At 34.9% G+C, this 20,144-nt stretch overlaps 1 protein-coding gene across 1 annotated transcript; it reads left to right on the forward strand.

Annotated features, from left to right (window-relative positions):
- The first annotated feature begins 3,284 nt into the window (after nt 1-3,284).
- LOC133329380 (uncharacterized) lies at nt 3,285-18,796 on the forward strand. The gene is made up of 9 exons (XM_061537854.1): nt 3,285-3,438; nt 10,886-11,105; nt 16,322-16,406; nt 16,472-16,674; nt 16,740-16,915; nt 16,975-17,269; nt 18,153-18,290; nt 18,392-18,538; nt 18,629-18,796. The coding sequence occupies exons 1-9, from the start codon at nt 3,293-3,295 to the stop codon at nt 18,791-18,793; spliced, it is 1,575 nt and encodes a 524-aa protein (XP_061393838.1). The 5' UTR covers nt 3,285-3,292; the 3' UTR covers nt 18,794-18,796.
- Nucleotides 18,797-20,144: the final 1,348 nt, after the last annotated feature.

A 20,144-nucleotide genomic window follows, 5' to 3' on the forward strand; every position in this document is an offset into this window, starting at 1 on the left:
TCGCGAATTTCTTCACAAATGGTTAAATACATATGTTTTCTTTGTACACTAGTCAAATCACATTGAAATACGGTTCAATAGTCGCGAATAACAAATAGAAGCATGGAGATATCTGAAAATAAAATAAATTAATTTTTTTTTTGAATTTTCGATTTTTTAGTATGGTTAAGGGAAAACGGGTTTGCCTTAATCTTCTAAAATATGCGACGCTTTTTTTCAAATTCTTTTAGATGATTATTAAATATCGGTATATTCATCTGATAACAGTTTCGACTGTAAAAATGACTAAATATATTGCAGTTACAATACATACAAATTATCAATATTTAAAACCATGCAATTCGCGTATTAGTTGAAATCAGTTGATGCGCATGCGGTTTTCGTATAAACCGAATAAATGTTTTCCAATAATTATGCATTTTTCGAGGTTTCATTTAGCGGCCAAAGTGTGCCGCTCGATGCACTTTACTATGCAAAAACCCTAAAAATGACTAAAAATGGCGCAACGTGCATACGATTTTTGTGCACATCCGATTTCAGTAATCTCCTATGAAAATACACAAAAGGACACCTATTTTAAAAGGATCGGTTAAGAACCGCGGATGTGCCTCCACAATCGATTTTGGATAAAATTCGCATATTATTTGCGTATCAATGTATTTTTGACCTATTTTCACACACATTCGCGAATATTATAACACAAGAATGAATGTATGTGAAATCATTTCGAAGAAAAACGCGATTATATACGCGAATTTGTCAAAATAAGTTTTTGCAGTTTTTCCCACATTCAAGGTACCTATATCCGCCGTTTTATTGGGCGGAATTGATCATGGATGGGCTCATTAGATCCACGGAATTTGAATGGACTTTCTTAATTTTAGACTCAAAAAATAGGTTTTTTATAAAAATTTACGCACCAAATATTCGTCTTTGCGACCCAATTGCAAAGAAGCTACGGCGAGCACATCCACGAGATATACACTAAACGAAGCAAAATCACGAGTTCTACAATCGTATAATTAGTTTAGTCTATTATCTGGATGCGCGTCCTAATTATAAGAAAAAATCAAAAAACACCGAAAATCCGGCTTCAAAATGTCAGCATCCATTTTGGGTGGATGCAGTGATTATATCGAAAAATCATACATTAGAACCATATTGTCCATGGGGTATTCGGCAACTTAGTCATTGATCACATGTGCGTGCGTTGTGTAGTTTACAAAATGAAAAAAATTCGCATTTTTTTGTTGCAAACATAAATTTTTACCAATATTTTAAGATTTTGAAAAAAATTCATTTCAGCAACGTACACAGGGGGGGGGGCCCGGTAGTACAAAATGAAAAAATTCGCTGTTGCAAACATAAATTTACTATGAAAAAAATTCATTTCGGGGGGGGGGGCCCGGGCCCCCCGGGCCGCCCCCTGCGTACGACCCTGCTTCATTTTATAGAAATGAATTTAATTTATATGCAATATGTTAATATTTCGCTAGTTATAACCTTGCAAACCTCAGTTTCAAGGAATCTAAACGATTTTTGTAATTTCCCATATACTCTCATTAGTCATAAAGCTGAGGGTATAAAAATAGTGTAAGACAATGCACTTGATGGATCGTTTTGTTTCAAGTTCTGTACTTCTGTACAATTGCACGTAGTTATGAAGAAGATCAGCTAAAATAATAAATATATCGGACGAAAACATTTACGGGAGTTATACCCAAATCTGAAGATACTTTAACCAATCTGAATTAGCTGATTCTAAGCTCAATGTGGTATGTTGTGCCAAATTTTGTCTCAATCGAAAAAAACCTGAGGTATTTGATGCACAGTTGCATGGAATCCGACGTAAATACATGCAGGAGCTATACCTAAATCCAAACCGACTAAAACAAAAGTTTTTACACGTAATTCTAAACCCAATTCAATGAGCTATGCAATATTTCGTCCCAATCGGAACTTTGATGTAAAATGTACATACAATTGAAGAAAACTATATATGGGAGCTATATCTGAACCGATTTTCACCCATTTCAATAAGGTACCGACGGAAGGTCCAAATACATATTTAATTTTTTTTTATATTGAACAGCATAGCTTGAAGGAGAAATCAGTGGCGTTATATGGGTTAACTCACAATATTTGTTGTTTATGAATGCCTTAAATGTGAATGTTCCAGGTTATTTTTATATCGAACCCACTCCATATATTGTTGACCTATTTTAAATACACAAAATAATGTCCTAGTAACACATATAACATTATGCTTTCCCGACACGCTTCTCGCAATTTCTCTCGCTTTCTGAGAGTTATCTACAGAAATACCGGGATATCTTGATACGGACATGCGCAATAATTGCAAAACAAAACATTAATTGACAGAAGTCCTATGAACGCACAACAATGATACAGGATAACAACAACATCACGTCAATGACATTGGGAGTGAAATAGTGGCGGATTCTTTTGAAAACAAAAGGGACAATGAAAGCTGTTACTTACCAAAAAAGCTTTACTTGCCAAGCTATTAACTTTGAATGTCCTTTGTCCTGTGAATTAGTTTGCCAGAACAACGCACCGAAAACAGAAGTAGCACCGCGCGGCAATCATTACCATTCATTACAAACGCATACATACACACACACACACATTTCTGGTGTTATTTTTTTTCTTCGCTCTTAAATTATAAATGTTTTGCATTTCATAGTGAAAATAATCTAGAAAAATATAAGCATTTTTGACCAATCCCACAATAAAACCAACAAAAACAAAACGAATTTATTGTTCTAAGCGAATTGTATGTGGCCAATGATTTTTTTTATAACATTTACTAAAAAGAAAAAAGTTTTTAAAAAAGACAACTTTTTATTGTGTTTGTGAATTTAATCGACCATTAACAAATTCTTCATTAACGACCAACAAGTCGCAATTTGTTTAGGGAAAATTTATATATACGGCTAATGCGATAGTCTCTATGGTATTTGGAATTATAATTAGTATCTCCTTGGTGCCTAGACGCTAACGAGTTATTTACGTCGTTTCGAAAACAAACATGAAAATGAAAATTGAAATAATCAAATATTAGCACACCCACTTGAAAAGAGGAAATATAAAAAAAACAGAACCAAAGAGGATATACGACCAACCACAACGGAATAATATTTATAGATATATAAAAACAACTAAAACACCCACGACCAGTTCAAATCGATCTGGAAATTACTGTAAAAGGAGCTTTTTAACGCCTATATATATTTTTAAAACATAACCCCGAAAAGAAGTTCGATTTAAGATGGGTCGCCGCAAGGATAAACCGCGCCTCATACCCGAACAGGATAAACGCATTTGTCGCGCTATATGCCTTTGTCAGCTGACCATGGTGTTGTCCTGTGTTTCCATTGTTTATTTGAGTGTGGCTATTTATTCGCCCTCGTTTAAGTAAGTTTTGTAATTGTATATTTTTTTCTATGTTTATTTTTTCTTATTACAACAAACACCGCCAAGAATTGTGTTGTGGATGGTGACTGAAAACTATTTAAATGACGCAATACAGGGTTTCATTATTTTCCATTAATTTCAAATAAACAACAGACAAAAAACACATTTTGCGGACAATTTGTTTACTAATTAGAAAGTACACATTTTATACAGTCGGGCCTGTGGAGAGGGGGATTGAAAAAATAAAAATTCTAGGACTTATTTAGAATTCAATAAAATATAACTGTATCATGTAAACTATTTTGGGCTCGGAAACAAATAATACAGTATTTGAATAGAAAACCCAGTAAGCGGAGCAGTATAGTCGGACGGGGCCGACCATATGATACCCTACACAACTTTCACGAAAATCTAACATTTTTTGATTCCATATTCTGAAGTTGGGCAATATTTCGCGATATTTGAACCATCAGTACAACCCTTTAAATTACATGTCCCGATTCCCTTCACTGTGGATTGTGTTGTGATGTTCGGCTTTTAATTGTGGCCTATACATCGACTCGTAAAAACACAAAAAATAAGTTTTCTGTCCACTTTATCCAAAACTGTTTATCTGATCATCACCGAAAATTTTAGGCGTGGTCCTTGACAATAACTGGAAACTCATGGAGCATATACGCAAAGTCAGGGTCCATTTGACTAGCTAAATATTGACCGATCTTTATCAAAACAGGCATGCTTATTCTTTGGCCGGATTCCCTTCTCCATGTAAAAACTCGCGATGTTTGGGTCATAATTGTGGCCTCTGGAGCGACCAGAAAATCAGACAATAAAGTTTTTGGTCCATTTCATCCACTAAATATTAACCTATCTTTACCAAAAACAATAGGGGTCTTCATTGGCCAAAACCAGTGCTTCATGCAAAATTTCGTGAAAATTGGTTAATAACTATGGCCTGTAACGTGTTTACAAATTATAATGGACAGACGGACGGACACACATGTCTAGATCGACTCAGCTAGTCGAGATATGACGATCGGTATACTTAAAGGTTGGTCTAGGACCAATATTTCGCGGCGTTACAAATTCTTGGGTCTGCACAAAGCTATAATACCCTGACAACATAGTTGTGTAGGGTATAATATTGTAGTTCTGTATTCTTAAACTATGAAAATATTCTAAAACGTGGACCGATATAAATAGAGGTGTAATAGCAATGTCGAAGCACTATCTTAAATTACAAAATGGACATATAATTTGGAGCTGCACATAGAATATAACTTTTTGCAATCTCATATCCCGGCATGAGTTTTTCCCTAAGATCAGAAAATATATTTTTATTATGTTTCTAGCTATGCTTATAAGGTTTTCTGTGTTCTGTCCATTGCTGTAGATTTTGAAGCTCCTGGTGCATTTTCCTTCTATTTGGGCTTGTAATATATTCTGGAGTAATATGAACAGTAGATATCGGATATATTTACTTACTTAGCAGGCTTGTTACAGAACGGTTGTTCCATAAGCCAAGCTTAAAAAAGATTTCCAAGCGCGTCGGTCTTGTGCGCAAATCCACTAATTTGGAAGACCACATTCCAAGATATTGTTTTCTACTTGGTCTTTCCATCTAATTCGTGGCCTTCCTCTTCTACGGGAACCATCAGAAGGCTCGTTGTTATATGCCAAGCGCGTCGGTCTTGTGCGCAAATCTACCAATTTGGAAGGCCACGTTCCAAGATATTGTTTTCTACTTGGTCTTTCCATCTAATTCGCCGCCTTCCCCATCTACGGGAACCATCAGAAGGCTCGCTTTTATATGCCTTTTGAGCTGGGGCATTATCATTCATTTGCACAACATGGCCTAGCCACCGTAGTCGCTGCAGCTCAATATGTCGATGTCCGCGTACAAATTGTAAAGCTCATGGTTCATTCGAAGCCGATATTCACCGTCGACGCAGATCGGCCCGTAGATCTTTCGGAGAATTTTTCTTTCAAACACTTCAAGAGCTTCAGATCCACGGGTAGTATCAGTGTCTTGTAAAGTGTGAGTTAGGTCTGGCGGGAGGTGGCCTTGTTTCTAAACTGCTTACTTAGACCATAGTAGCATCTGTTGGCCATCACAATCCTTCTCCGAATTTCGAAACTGATGTCATTCGTTTTATTTATGGCGGTACCAAGGTATATGAAGTCTTTGACGAAGCTGTAGTTCTCAAGTTCCACAGTTGGTCCAAGTCTACTGGCCGTCCTGCTCGTTGATACCATCAGCTTGGTCTTCTCGCTGTTTACTGCCAGGTCCACTTTGGCAGACTCCTTTTCAATTTGTTCAAAGGTGGTTATTACCGCTCGCAATGTTCGACCCATTATATCGATGTCATCAGCGTAGGCGAGTAACATGTGTTGTTTTGTTTACAGAGTGCACATTTTTTCACCTTTGCCTCTCGTATGACCTTTTCCAGCAGGACGTTAAAAAGACAAACTGCCACCTTGTCTGAATCCTGGTTCGGTATTGAAGGGCTCCGGTCCGTCTTTAACTGCTGACCTTGTGTCACTTAAAGTTATCATGCATAGCCGTATTAATGTTCAGGAATGCCAAACGTAGACATTGCTTTAAAGACCTCTGAACGGATAGGGCTGTCGAATGCGCTTTATAGTCGACGAATAGGTGGTATGTGTCGATGTGTTTTTCGTGGGTCTTTTCAGTATTTGGCGCAGAGTGAAAATCTGGTCTGAAACCGCATTGGTCCAATAATGTCATTGACCATTGGTTTCAATCGTTCACACAGCACACTGGATATCACTTTGTATGCGATGGAAAGAAAGCTAATTCATCTATAGTTGGCACATATTGTCTTGTTTCCTTTTTTTGCACAGGATGCTGAGGTTCCAATCATTGGGCATGCATTCCTCTAGCCAAATTGTACTAATCAGCTGGTGCATGCTCCTGGCCATCATCTGACCACCAGTCTTGAATAGTTCGGCTGGTAACCCATCGGCTCCTGCTGCTTTATTGTTCTTGAGCCGATTAATTGTTATTATAACCTCATTATGACGCCACTATAGCTTTTGCAAAATGCTCCTTCCAGATCCTCAACACCCTGTCTGTATCTGTCACCGGGTATTCTTCTTCATCTCTACAGGAGGATTTTTTGTACCAAGTGTTGTTGTTTTCAGCAGTTTGTAGGGAGTGGGCAATTCTTTGCTATTGTGCTTCTATACTATTGTCGGCATTCGTATTTTCCATTGAGTATTCAAGCATTTGAGAAATTTTGAGTAGTCATTCAGTGTCGCAGATAGTTTTCGGAAATCTTCAGCAACTGTCTGCTGAACCAATTATCTGCCCTGAATAAGAATTCCCCCAATACCTTCTGGGGACTTTCTGTGATAGTTTAAGTTTTCCTATCGTTCAACTAGATAGTAGGCAACTAACTTTATCTAGATGCGTTATTACGTAGTTCCCAAGGTGTTTGACGTCGAAGGGTGTGCTCCACTTCCTTAACCCTTTGTGGCCCAATGTTGCCCACAGGCAACAAAATGTTTTAGAGCTTATATTTAATATGCAGCTAGTAGATACATATTATTTGGATTTCATATGTCAAGACTTGATTATGAACGACACATATCAAAAGAAAAATAAAAAAAATCAAAATGTTGGTAAAGTTATGAGCTTTTCAATATAAAGAAGAGGGTAAATTTGTGTATACAGTCCAAATTATTTAAATCGCTTCGTATTCAAATTGTACGAGTTCTGCCATCAGAATTATATTTGATTCTTGTAAAAATGAATATAGAGAATAATTTAAAATGATTTTTCTGACGATTTTTCATTTGGTTTTCTTGATATTGGACTTTAATTTTTCCGAAAGAATGTACTGTATCTCTGGAATGCAAGGATGTAGCGATGTCAAATTTTATGCATATCCTATTTACGATAGTTGCATTAAATCTGTGAACAGGAATTTGTTTGCGGAAAAAATTCGGGACTCAAAGGGTTAATAAAGGTCCAGTTATATATATTCAATAAATTAAAATCACTTCCTTCACCCATGGCACACTCACCGCGACTTCTTCTTTCTCCGCTGGTAATTTCACTATGTAGCCTCGGGACTTCCCGATAGGTTCGCAGTTCTGCACTGGCTGATCGCGGTAGGATGAGTTCTGGCCAATGAAGACCCCTATTGTTCTTGGTAATGATCGGTTCATATTTAGGGAATGAAATAGACCAACAACATTATTTTTCTCTGACTTACTGGTCGCTCCAGAGGCCGCAATTATGGCCCAAACATAGCGAATTTTTACATTGAGAAAGCGATTGGGTCAAAGAATATGCTTGCATGTTTTGATAAAGATCGGTCAATATTTAGCAGGTCAATTCTATAGCGTATATATTTACCCCTGAAGAATATAGATCGAGTCCAAGAGGAGTGGTTGACCTTTAAATTGATACTAATTATATTGTCGTATGTATTCGGATGTGGGAGATACACTTAAATATTTACAGGTGCTTACGTATTCAAATATTATTCAGTAACCCACACACTAGAGGGCGGAAATATAGCGCTGGTACGGTCAAGGACAACGCCTATAACTTTCTGTGATAACAATATTGGGATGAAGTGGACCGAAAACTTATTTTTTTTTTCAAGACGATCTACAGTTGACAGTCGGGCGCAAAAGCCGACCTTTAGACTTTTCGAATTTTGCCTCTGACCAAAAGATTTTTAGAGTTTTCGATTTTTGCCTTCGACTTAAAAGTCGACTTTTCGATTTTTCTTTTCACAATCGATTCTCGACATTTCGATTTATTAAATAAATAAAGTTCTGGAATGATAATAAACCAAGTTTTTATGAAGAAAATCGAATGTCGATCTTAAAAAAGCGATTTCCTCAGAGATCGAAAGTCGACTTGTAGGCTTTTCAAAACAAAAAGTCGATTAGTCTACATTTTGGTTATCAGTACAATATTTAACTATTACTCAATTACGGAAATTCCAAATAAAAATGTTACTTTTTACAGTATTATAAGAAATTGTAACAAAAATATATTTACGTATATATTTAAAAAAAATATTGTCTCTTAACTTTGTTTTTGGTGTGGACGAAAATGAGGGACTATTTTCGAACTTACAGTGGATACAGTAGCAAGCTGTCATTGCCCTTCTTGGTTTAGACAGGTTACCACTGGTCCTCGTGATCCTTACTCTCACATTGCCGATTGCAGAAGTTGCCATCATCTTTGAACTGAAGTGGGCTAAATATATTTGAAACGTTAAATGACGTGTATCTTCAGGGGCATGCGAAACCGTTCATTCAACGGTGATTCAACAACTGTTAAGTTGCAACATATTGATGTCGCCTGAACCTGGAACTTTAGTTTCTTTCTTATTCGCCACGTTCGAAGCATGTACTTATACCTAATTCTTAAGTACCATACAAATGTTCTGCAATGTTATGTTATACTTATTTTTAGCCATTCTAATGTAACGGAAATTTTACTTGTTTCCATACGTGTTCAACATTGCTAAAACGCCTTGCTCTTTTTATAATTTATGTCAAGTTTTTTTTCTTATTGAATAATCGTCGAATATCATATATTCTTAAAATCTTCGTGTTGGTACATTCGAATAAGAACGACCTTGTTCCCAATATCTAATATCCAAATAAAATACTTGAATAAGAATAAGTAGATTATAAAATGGCATGTGTTTGACTTATCCTTGACCGTTGCTTTAGAAATTTCATTCACAAATATGAAGTCTGTCGCATACAAATAATTTATAGTTTCAGTTAATACTACGATATAAATCTAAAAAATGTATGTTGATATGATGGAGCGTATTATTAATTTGTCATCCCGTTTGCAACACCTCGATATATTCATCGGAGTATGTTTGGTACTGAGAATATATCCCGGTCCACAGTTTAGTATAGCGCACATATAACGGTACTCCAAATATTCTGTATTTCGGAGATTTGTGGTACACTTTTTAACCGAATTTGGTACTTCCATTGGGTAGCGAATCTCCCTTACAGGAATGGTTGATATCAGTTCACTTTTTATTCCACATTATTGGGTACATTGGGAAGTTTGGGCTTTTTAACCGAACTGGTTGTAATATGGTATTTTGATATTAAAAGATTTGATATTTAAAAATGTTCCTTACTAAAGTTTATTAATATCGGGGTAGTTTGGGGGTAGCCTTCTAATAGATGTACCGGCCATTATTCGCTATTTTGTATAGCGCTCCATATTGCTGTACGCCCCAATTATTCAGTATTATTTTTGACACGTTTTCAACAGAATTGGCTGTAATTAGCTAGTTTTGGTTCTCATTGGGTATAAAATCTTCCCACTGAAAATGATCAATATTGGTCTGTTTTTTTTTTTTTTTTTTGGATAGCTCCCATTTAACGGTACCCCCGATTAATCGGTATTTTAGGTATTGTGGGCAGGTTTTCCAACCTAATTGGCTGTTGATTAGTATTTATATTTGTACTAAAAATATTGAACCAAGTTTGTTAAAGTTAGCCCCACATTTGGTATTTTGGAAACGTTTTTTAACCGAAATGACTATAATTTATTATTTTGTATTCTCATTGATTGTCATATTTCGCTACCCAAAAATATCAATATTAATCCCCGTTTTGGTATAGCCACACTATTAGGTACTCATCTTGTCCTTGCGTTTCTTTTCGGTATATTCAAAGTCTTTCATGACAACCGCCTTTTATTCGACCGGAACGAACTTAAAATCTGTCGTTTCTGTGGTACAGGGTATTACGCCTTTGTGCATATGTTTGTAACAGGCAAAAGGAATCGAGGAATCGAAGTATCCTTTTGAGAATATGTATAGAATCACTTTCTGAGTCGATTTATGCATGTCCGTCCATACACCTTTCCGTCTGTTGATGTTAAATTGTAAACAAAGTACTGGTAGCATTTATAGTCCGATTTAAATAAAGCTCATTTATTTGGACGGACCCTACGGAAATTGGTGAAAATCTGTTCAGAATTAGATATTGCTCCCACATATATTTTCGTCCGATTTAATGTAAATTGTGCGCTAAAGGCCAACAACAGATTTATATAAATTAACCTCTGGTAAGTTTCCCAGAAACCGGTTCAGATATAGCATAGCTACTATATATAATTTCAACCTATTCGTGTTAATTAACCAAATAATCAATGGGTGTCTGATTGAGATTAAATTTTCAAAAGTGCAGCATACCGAATAGCATGTATCAAGTTTGCTTTAAATCGATTTACAAAATGTAGCATAGGTTGCAGAATGCCATGTGTAGGGATTGATGTTGTTAGACGGTTCGCATATAGGGATCACATATTTAAGTTTATTCAATTTCATGTCAATGTTCCTTGAAGGGTATCATATAATCGGTCCAGTCCGATTTTACTACTTTCATTTCTGGTTTTTTAATATATAATTTCTATTTATAGAGCCTTCAAGTCTGGTTTTGAACTGGATCCGGTTATGTGCCAAACACACAATTCCGAAATGCCGGACAGCCATTGTGCGTGGGCATCGTGCGGCGAATGGTGTTTAACACGTACCAGCGGTTTTTGTCCACAGATATATTCAACAGTTCGACGCAATGGCACCGATGTACAATTTAATAATTGTTCTAAGAAATTCTATTCCAAAACGACATGTCCAATGGTAAGTTATTTGTGTTTTAGACACCCACACATTGCAGCAGACGCAAACTGACAGTGACAAAGTTATAACATTAAGGACAACATGAAAACAAAATCAATCATTGTGAACGAAGTTTTTTTTTTTGCAAACTGTTGGTTATGTTGTGTGTATGTATGTTTCAAGAATAGACAATCAAAATAAATAGGTTAAAAATCTACAAAATAAGTTGTGGGGATATGATATGGTTTTATTGGTTCAAAGGTTTACTAAAAAATTAAGACATTGATTTGCACGAAACTTGGCACAGCGTACTGAACTGAATCTAGAAGGATGTGTGCGAAGTTTCGTGGAAATCGGTTCAGCGTACTGCATTACAATTATGCCATGTTCTGACGGGCATTCGAACAACGTAGTTCGCTCTCAGAATTACGTACTCGAATTAACCCGTTCATACAACACTGTTCTTACTTCCTGTCATCAGAGTTTTTTTATTTCAAACTTTTTCTTTCTTGTTTTACACCAAAATTGTAACATATTTGCGTGAATCACATATGAATCTAAATAGAAACCAGTAAGGAAAGTAGTAAAGTCGGACGGGGCCGACTATATGATACCCTTCACCACTATGGGTATATTAAACAGAACTATTACAGGACTATTCGTGCAAATCGAAAGATATATAGAGACTTGGGTGAACCATATACATGAAATCGGACGAAACTATATATGGGAGCTATATAGAAATCTGGACCGGTTTTCTCGAAACTTGGCAGACATTCATTCTATACTCAATTCAGTACGCTATGCCAAATTTCTTGCAAATAGAAAGATATTTAGCGACTTTGGTGCACCATTTACATGAAATCGGACGAAACTATATATGGGAGCTATATCTAAATCTGGACCGATTTTCACGAAAAAAGGCAGACATCACTCTAGGCTCAATTGAGTACGTTATGCCAAATTTCGTGCAAATCGAAAGATATATTGCGACTTTGGTGCATCATTTACATGAAATCGGACGAAACTATATATGGGAGCTATATAGAAATCTGGACCGATTTGCTCGAAACATGGCAGACATCTTTCTAGGCTCAATTCAGTACGTTATGCCAAATTTCGTGCAAATCGAAAGATATATAGGGACTTTGGTGCACCATTTACATGAAATCGGACGAAACTATATATGGGAGCTATATCTAAATCTGGACCGATTTTCTCGAAACTTGGCAGACATCACTCTAGGCTCAATTCAATACGTTATGCCAAATTTCGTGCGAAAGATATATAGGGACTTTGGTGCACCATTTACATGAAATCGGACGAAACTATATATAGCTATATCTAAATCTTGACCGATTTTCACGAAACTTGCACACATCATTCTAGGCTCAATTCAGTACGTTATGCAAAATTTCGTGCAAATCGAATGATATATAGCGACTTTGGTGCACCATGTACATGAAATTGGACGAAACTATATATGGGAGCTATATCTAAATCTGGACCGATTTTCTCGAAACTTGGCAGACATCATTCTAGGCTCAATTCAGTACGTTATGCCAAATTTCGTGCAAATCGAAAGATATATAGCGACTTTGGTGTATCATTTACATGAAATCGGACGAAACTATATATGGGAGCTATATTGAAATCTGGACCGATTTTCTCGAAACTTGGCAGACATCTTTCTAGGCTCAATTCAGTACGTTATGCCAAATTTCTTGCAAATCGAAAGATATATAGCGACTTTGGTGTACCATTTACATGAAATCGGACGAAACTATATATGGGAGCTATATCTAAATCTGGACCGATTTTCACGAAACTTTTTTTTTCCCAATTTCAATAGGGTTCGTCCTTGGGCCAAATAAGTGACCTGTGCCAAATTTCATTCAAATCGGATTATAAATGCGACCTGTACTTTGTTTACAATTTAACATCTACAGACGGACGGACGGACGGACGGACATGCAAAAATCGACTCAGAAATTAATTCTATGCATATTCTCAAAAGGAACCCTGTGTCTATCTCGTTTCCTTTTGCCTGTTACAAACATATGCACAAAGACATAATACCCTGTACCACAGAGTGGTGAAGGGTATAAAAATAATTCTCTTTCTCCTGACTATAATATCAACCCCTATCTCTTTACTTTTAATTCATGTTTTCCATTTTTCCTGAAAATATTGTTGTTTTCAATACATTTTTATATTTTCTCACCTCAAATGTCACATTCAAAAAATTGGAGAATTTTTGTTTGGGTTTCCCCACTTTTGTCTCTCGTTTTGTACGCTAATTAGAACAAAGGGAAACGAAATGCATATTGCATCATGTAGACAACAAAATTTACATCCTTCTGCATATATAAAACTAGAATTTTGTTTACTTTTCATTCATCATTTTCATTTTTACTGAAAAAGTTTGAAAATTTTAAAATTTTTTTCATGTTGTCAAAATTAATTTATTTTCGATAAATTCTCTCAATTGTTAGAGATGGGACAAAATTATTTGTGATTCAGAGAGTGATTCGAATTGAACAACGTACAAAATTAGATGTTCGCTCAGACAATTTTGTATTGGGAACTAAGTAATTACTTCATAATTAAGGGTCGAACAACGAATGAAAGAACGAACAACGCTCGTCTGTACATGGCATTAGATAGAATGATGTGTGCTAAGTTGCTATGTCAAACCATGCGGCTATATATTTTCGCCTCCGATAACTTGAAAATTCAAATTACAACCACATTGTTTGGAAACTGCAGGAGGCCAATCCAAAACCTGTACCCATCTAACCCTTTTAAATATTTCTAATGTAGACATAACGTTTGGGAGAGGTCATATAAATATATTTCCCCAAAGTGACATGAGTCATTTAGACAAATTATAATAACAGTTCTAATGCTCAAGTTGACAACACGTTGCTCGTTTTGTTGTGGTAATATTGTATTTGTTGTCAGAATGTTTTTTCTTGGGTAGCGTTCACATGGTTTTTACGAAATACATCTATAAAGCAACAACGTAAATGTACATGTTAATGCTACCGGTGTCCATTGTAAAACAACAGTGTAAACCACACCTGTTAAAGGACCATAAAGTGGTATGATGGCGAAGAAAGTTACACTATAATTGTAAATGATGCCTTCTTTCAATATTTTAATAGTTTACAATCTATGTATCTATATACAATATATGTCAAAACCGAAGCACAGCATCAGAACAGTTTTATAACCTCCACCATAAAGTGGGGAGTATATTCAATTTTTTCATCCGTTTGCAACCACTCGAAATATTCACTGGAGACTCCTTGTAGTATATAAATTAAGGAGCAAAATAAAATTCGATGTCAACTTACGCAATATTTTTATGATGGAGCTCTGAAATTTTGCACAGACATTGTCAGAACTCCTAGGTATTGCAAATGGGATATATCCGTTCACTCTCTCATTGTGGAACTTGTCCGTTCCAAACATTATTGATATTGACCCAACTTTCAGTGTAGCCCCCATATAAAAGTACCCCTAATATACAGTATTTTTGGGATTTGGGACACGATTATTATTTAACCAAGTTTGAGGGTAGCCCCATATATAAGGTACCCCAACATATCCGCCCCAAAAAAAAATAATAATATTGGCCCAAGTTGGTACTCTAAGGATTTTGGACATGTTTTTCAATCGAAATGGCTTTAATTTGGTATTTTGTATTATCATTAATTGTCAAATTACACTACCCAAAATTATCAACACTGATTCCAGTTTTGGTATAGCCCTATAAATCTCTAGTCCCACTATAAGGTAAACATCTTTTTCTCACGTCTCTTTTCGGTATATTCAAGTCTTTCATAACATGAGTTTTTTCCTAGGACCTCTCATCAATTTTAGACATTTTGAATATCATCCTCATGATGGAGGGTATTCGGCCGGAGCGAATTTAAAATCTGTCTTTTCTGTGGTACAGGGTATTATGTCTTTGTGCATATATTTGTAGCATGGAAAAGGAATCGATATAGACCAATTGAAATTGGTGAAAATCGGTTAAGATTTACATATAGCTCCCATATATATTTTCTTTCGATTTTATGTACATGGTGCACCAAATGCTCTACATATCTTTCAATTTTCACGAAATTTGGCACAGCGTACTGAATTAATACTAGAATGATGTGTTTCGTCAAAATTGGTTCGGATTTAGATACATTTCTCACATATATTTTCGTCCGATTTGATGTAAATTGTGCACCAAAGTCCCTAATATCTTTCGATTTGCACGAAAATTTGCATTCAGATTTATGTATATTTTCGTCCGATTTTATGTAAATAGTGCAATAAAGCATCTATTTTTATTTCGATTTGCATGAAATTTAACATAATGTACTGATATGAGTCTAAAATGATGTTTGCTTAATTTAGTGAAAATCGGTTAAGATTTAGATATTGCTCCAATATATTTTTTTGTCCGATTTAATGTAAATCGTGCACCAAAGCCCCTATATTTCTCTCTATTTGCACGAAATTTGGTATAGCGTACGTTTGATATAGCATAGCGTGAATTAAGTCTAGAATGATGTGTGTTAAGTTTCGTGAAAATCGGTTCAAATTTAGATATAGCTCCCATATATATTTTCGTCTGATTTTATGTAAATGGTACACCAAAGCCCCTACATTTCTTTCGATTTTTACGAAATTTGGCATAGCGTACTGAATTAAGACTAGAATGATGTGTGTCAAGTTTCGTGAAAATCGGTTCAAATTTAGCTATAGCTCCCATATATATTTTCGTCTGATTTTATGTAAATGGTACACCAAAGCCACTACATTTCTTTCGATTTTTACCAATTTTGGCATAGCTTACTGAATTAAGACTAGAATGATGTGTGCTAAGTTTCGTGATAATCGGTTCAGATTTAGATTTAGCTCCCATATATATTTTCGTCCGATTTTATGTAAATGGTGTACCAAAGCCCCTATATTTTTTTCAATTTGCATGAAATAGCGTCTAAAATGATGTGTGCTAAGTTTCGTGAAAATCGGTTCAGATGTAGCTCACATATATATTTTCTATGTGCGATTGATCCTTCACCAAAGTGGAGAAGGATCAAAATCCATGTCCCATCCTTATGAAACCACGAAATGTATTACCTTTAGGAATAAAATCTCTGAAAGATTTCATTTGTTTGTATATGTTATGAATATATTCATTTATATGATTTCATTCATCATCATCATTTCAGCCCGATATGAATACATTGGCTAAATTTAATTGCAACAATGGCACCGAATGCAATCATCTTAAGGGTGTATTTAATTGTTCAAATGGTAAGGCTGCTCTCAACAAGTGTTGTACTTTAATAATGACAAGCATGTGTACATATATATTTTAGGACATTGCAGAAATATGACACAGTCATTCATTTGTCACCACAAAGCCGATGGACCAGTCATCAATTCTGCCAAAGATAATACCAAACTAAATGGTTTCTTCGAATGCAAAGGTATTCACTGTACCAAAATCAGAAAAGCCTTTACATGTGATCGGATTTGTAATGCAATAGGAACATCTGAACGAAATGTGATGTTAATGGAGGTACTAATGAGTATACCTTTTACAAAAATCCAAAATTTTCAAACGCAAATATTGAATAATTTCAGGACAATAGCGTCATAACGGCCGATTGTGAAAATGCTGTGGCTTTCAATGAGGCTCGTGGTAATGAACCGGGCGTTCGCATAGATCCCACCGAATTTTGGAAACAAGATGATGGCATACTATTGGCAAATTGTGCCTCCGTTACAATGGTAGAAACTAAGGACGGTAGAACAATAACGTAAGTTACAAACCGGATGATTTTTATTTTTCATTCCTTACTTTTTTGCCTTCTTTCAGCGCAAAAGACTGCATAAACGGCACCCTATTACCACCGGGAACTTTACCCAACTCATCAATGAACTTTACCGATTTTTGGAAAATATATTCCGACAGTAAAATCGAAGTTGATCCGGAACAACGATTTTTACCCAATCAACACAATTTAACAATATACAAATCGAAGAAATTATTTATTAATTTAGAGGGTTGTGTCAATACGCTGCGGGGAGAATGCAAAGAATTTTGGGCACGTCATGGCAAAGATGGTGACAATAACACTGCAATGTCCCGATACCAATGCTACTATAATAAGGTATGTGGGAAATTGATGTGAGCATTTTTCTAATTGAAGGCTCTCCGTTAAATCTTTTTGTGGAATGCTTCAATGGCATTTAGTTGTTGTTGTTGTAGCAGCCCTTTTGCTTTTACACAATGGGCTGAGGTGACAGACGTTGGCCGAGAAAGACTCTGTCGTGGAAACGATGACATTTAGTGGTTCAATTCGCTAATGAAACATCCATTGATTCATCGGCATCAACATCCACCTCAATGGGCATCGGAGGAGTCACCTGAATCACTGTTGTGTTGAACTGCAAATGTTTGCCCAAACTTCCCAATGTATATTATTGGGTTTTCCAATATTCGCAACGCATCAGATAGCATTCGGTCTGGCTGCCCGTAGAAGGAAAGGTGTTCATTTCTTTATAATTAAAACGCGTAGTAAATCTACATAAAAACGATTTCAAGTGACAGGTGTTATAAGCATACTTTTTCGAGACATATGTATATATGAAAACTATATGAACCGATTCAACCTAACTTGATACTCGTCATGCTAGACTTTAATCTCAAAGTCAAATGAAAATCATATCAACAAATCGGGTGAAAATATGGGAGGAAAATCCATCCATCTATATATATATATATCCTCTTCTTACACTCCTTCTGGAGTGTCAATCAAATCTCAATCTCATCAATCAAATATCTGGGGAATAGAATATTCGGCTTGTTCTAAACTTGTAGATCATAATATTATTAATAAACTTGGTTCGAAACGGAATACTATGCGAGACGATCCATTTACCTTAAAACTTTACCAACAAAGCAATGAAATATTTGAAATATTCTCAATTTGCACATCCTAATATTTTCTCTTTGCATTTAGAATAACATATATGTATGTAATTTATTTATAGGATCCAAATGTTGAATTCGTAACGGCTAGGTACGATTTGAAAAAGGTTTATAACGAGCTCATGATCTCCCTAATAGTACCCATAGTACTGTTTGTCATATCTTCAATATCACTGATTGTCATAACCAAACTTGTGAAGGTATGTCTTTGAAATCAAGTAATAAAACTGAGCATTTAAATCGTATATCATATAAATGACTTTACTTATTAATATTAAATAACATAATTTATTGTTCAAAGGTTGGTGATGATGCCAAAATGCGCTGTATTTGTGCCGCAGACAACGAAGACACCGATGAAATATATTCGGCACGTAAAAGTGTTCGGGCCAGACAAAAAGAAACCAACGAAGCAAATGAAAATCTCAATCAGTTGTCGAATTTAGAGGTATAATTATAATCCATAACTTGTTTTCACTCATACTTCATTTATAATTTTATTTTATACATCGTTTCATGTGACTTTTGTATTTTTCAGGAAATGGATATTAGCCCAAGTGATACACATGGCATGATTGGTAGCACAAAGCATTTATTACCACAAAGTGCTACCAATGACTCCACCGCCAATTCGGACCACACTAATGATGATGAAAAAGCCTTAACATGTGACATTCCCGAAAAACCATTAGTTGTAATTTAAGATGAAACAAAAAATTAACCCACCAGTAACAACAATTTACAAACTGCATTAATCTATAAACTAAAGTTTTAACAAATATTTTTGTGTATATGGATGTTTATACTCGACGTGAACCAAACAATATATGTTAAGGAATCACCATCAGTTCGTAACTCTCATCTTCAGCATACAGATAACACATTCTATTTATTGTCATAAACGTACATAGATGTTGTATAGAACAAACGAATCACAGTCGTACCTTGATATTATAAAATGATATTATATGTTATAATTCGTCCATGAACAAAAATGAATGCAAAATCTATCTAAAATATAACTTTTCGAGCTGTTATATGTTTACGAATATACATACTTATATTAGAATCATATGCGTTGCATCTACATTTTTTTCTAAAATTTCGCCAACATCATTACTAAATTAACAAAAAAAAAAATAATAAACAAATGAGAATATAACTGCCTTCAATGTTAACTACAGTGTAATCGAAAACAAAATCAAACTTACTATCTCAACACGATAAAGTAATAAACGAAAAACATAAACAAATATGGAAATATAATTTATTATGTTATTTCCTAAAACAAATATTTCTATATATATAAAAAAACAATAAAACATTAACCAAAACTAATTGTTTATTTGCATTTATTCTTAATTGTAAAGTCGGAAATATACAACAGTGTTAACCAAAAAGTAAATGGAAATTAGATTGGAAAATCTGGGAAAAAACAAAAAAAACATATCGATATACCCCATCAATTAATTTGACCTGCATATGGACCAAAGGCACATATGTACCTCCAATTTCAAATTTTCCTTTGCTTATAATTTCGTTAATTAATGAAAATTATCGGTAAGTTAACCACTACAGATATATCAATAAAATTAAATAGAAAGGAAATATATATTGGAGATTGATATTTGCTTACATAAATACATACACATTTTTGTAAACTTAGTTTCATTTTACACCCATTTATAACTTTTGTAGTTATTTTTTGCAAGAAGTATTTTTGCGTATGATCCAGTTATTATTTTGTCAATTAATGTAATGAAATTATAAACCAAGTTTACAATCATCGAAAAAAATTAATGTGCTTATTATTTCAGAAAATAGCTTCAAATATAAAGATAACTTAAATTTATTTTACTTTCACAACTTCAGACGGAGAAAATAAAACTCATTTTATTAACATGCTAAAAATTGTCATGTTTTATTATGAACCTACAAAATGTACATTTCACAACTTCAGACGGAGAAAATAATTCTTTCAAATCGATATTGTGGTCAGTAACCAAAGCAAAACAATGTGGACAATATCTTGTTTGTAGCATGGGCAACTGGAA

This window comes from Musca vetustissima, unplaced genomic scaffold (assembly GCF_032173495.1).
Source record: "Musca vetustissima isolate MV318-11 ecotype Yass unplaced genomic scaffold, APGP_CSIRO_Mvet_v1 utg2026, whole genome shotgun sequence".
Lineage (NCBI taxonomy): Eukaryota > Metazoa > Arthropoda > Insecta > Diptera > Muscidae > Musca > Musca vetustissima.

Coding starts and splice junctions, on each gene's coding strand:
- LOC133329380 (XM_061537854.1), top strand. CDS start 3,293: ATGGGTCGCCGCAAGGATAAACCGCGCCTCATACCCGAACAGGATAAA. Junction 16,916..16,974: donor AAGGACGGTAGAACAATAAC/GTAAGTTACAAA, acceptor GCCTTCTTTCAG/CGCAAAAGACTGCATAAACG. Junction 18,291..18,391: donor TCATAACCAAACTTGTGAAG/GTATGTCTTTGA, acceptor TATTGTTCAAAG/GTTGGTGATGATGCCAAAAT.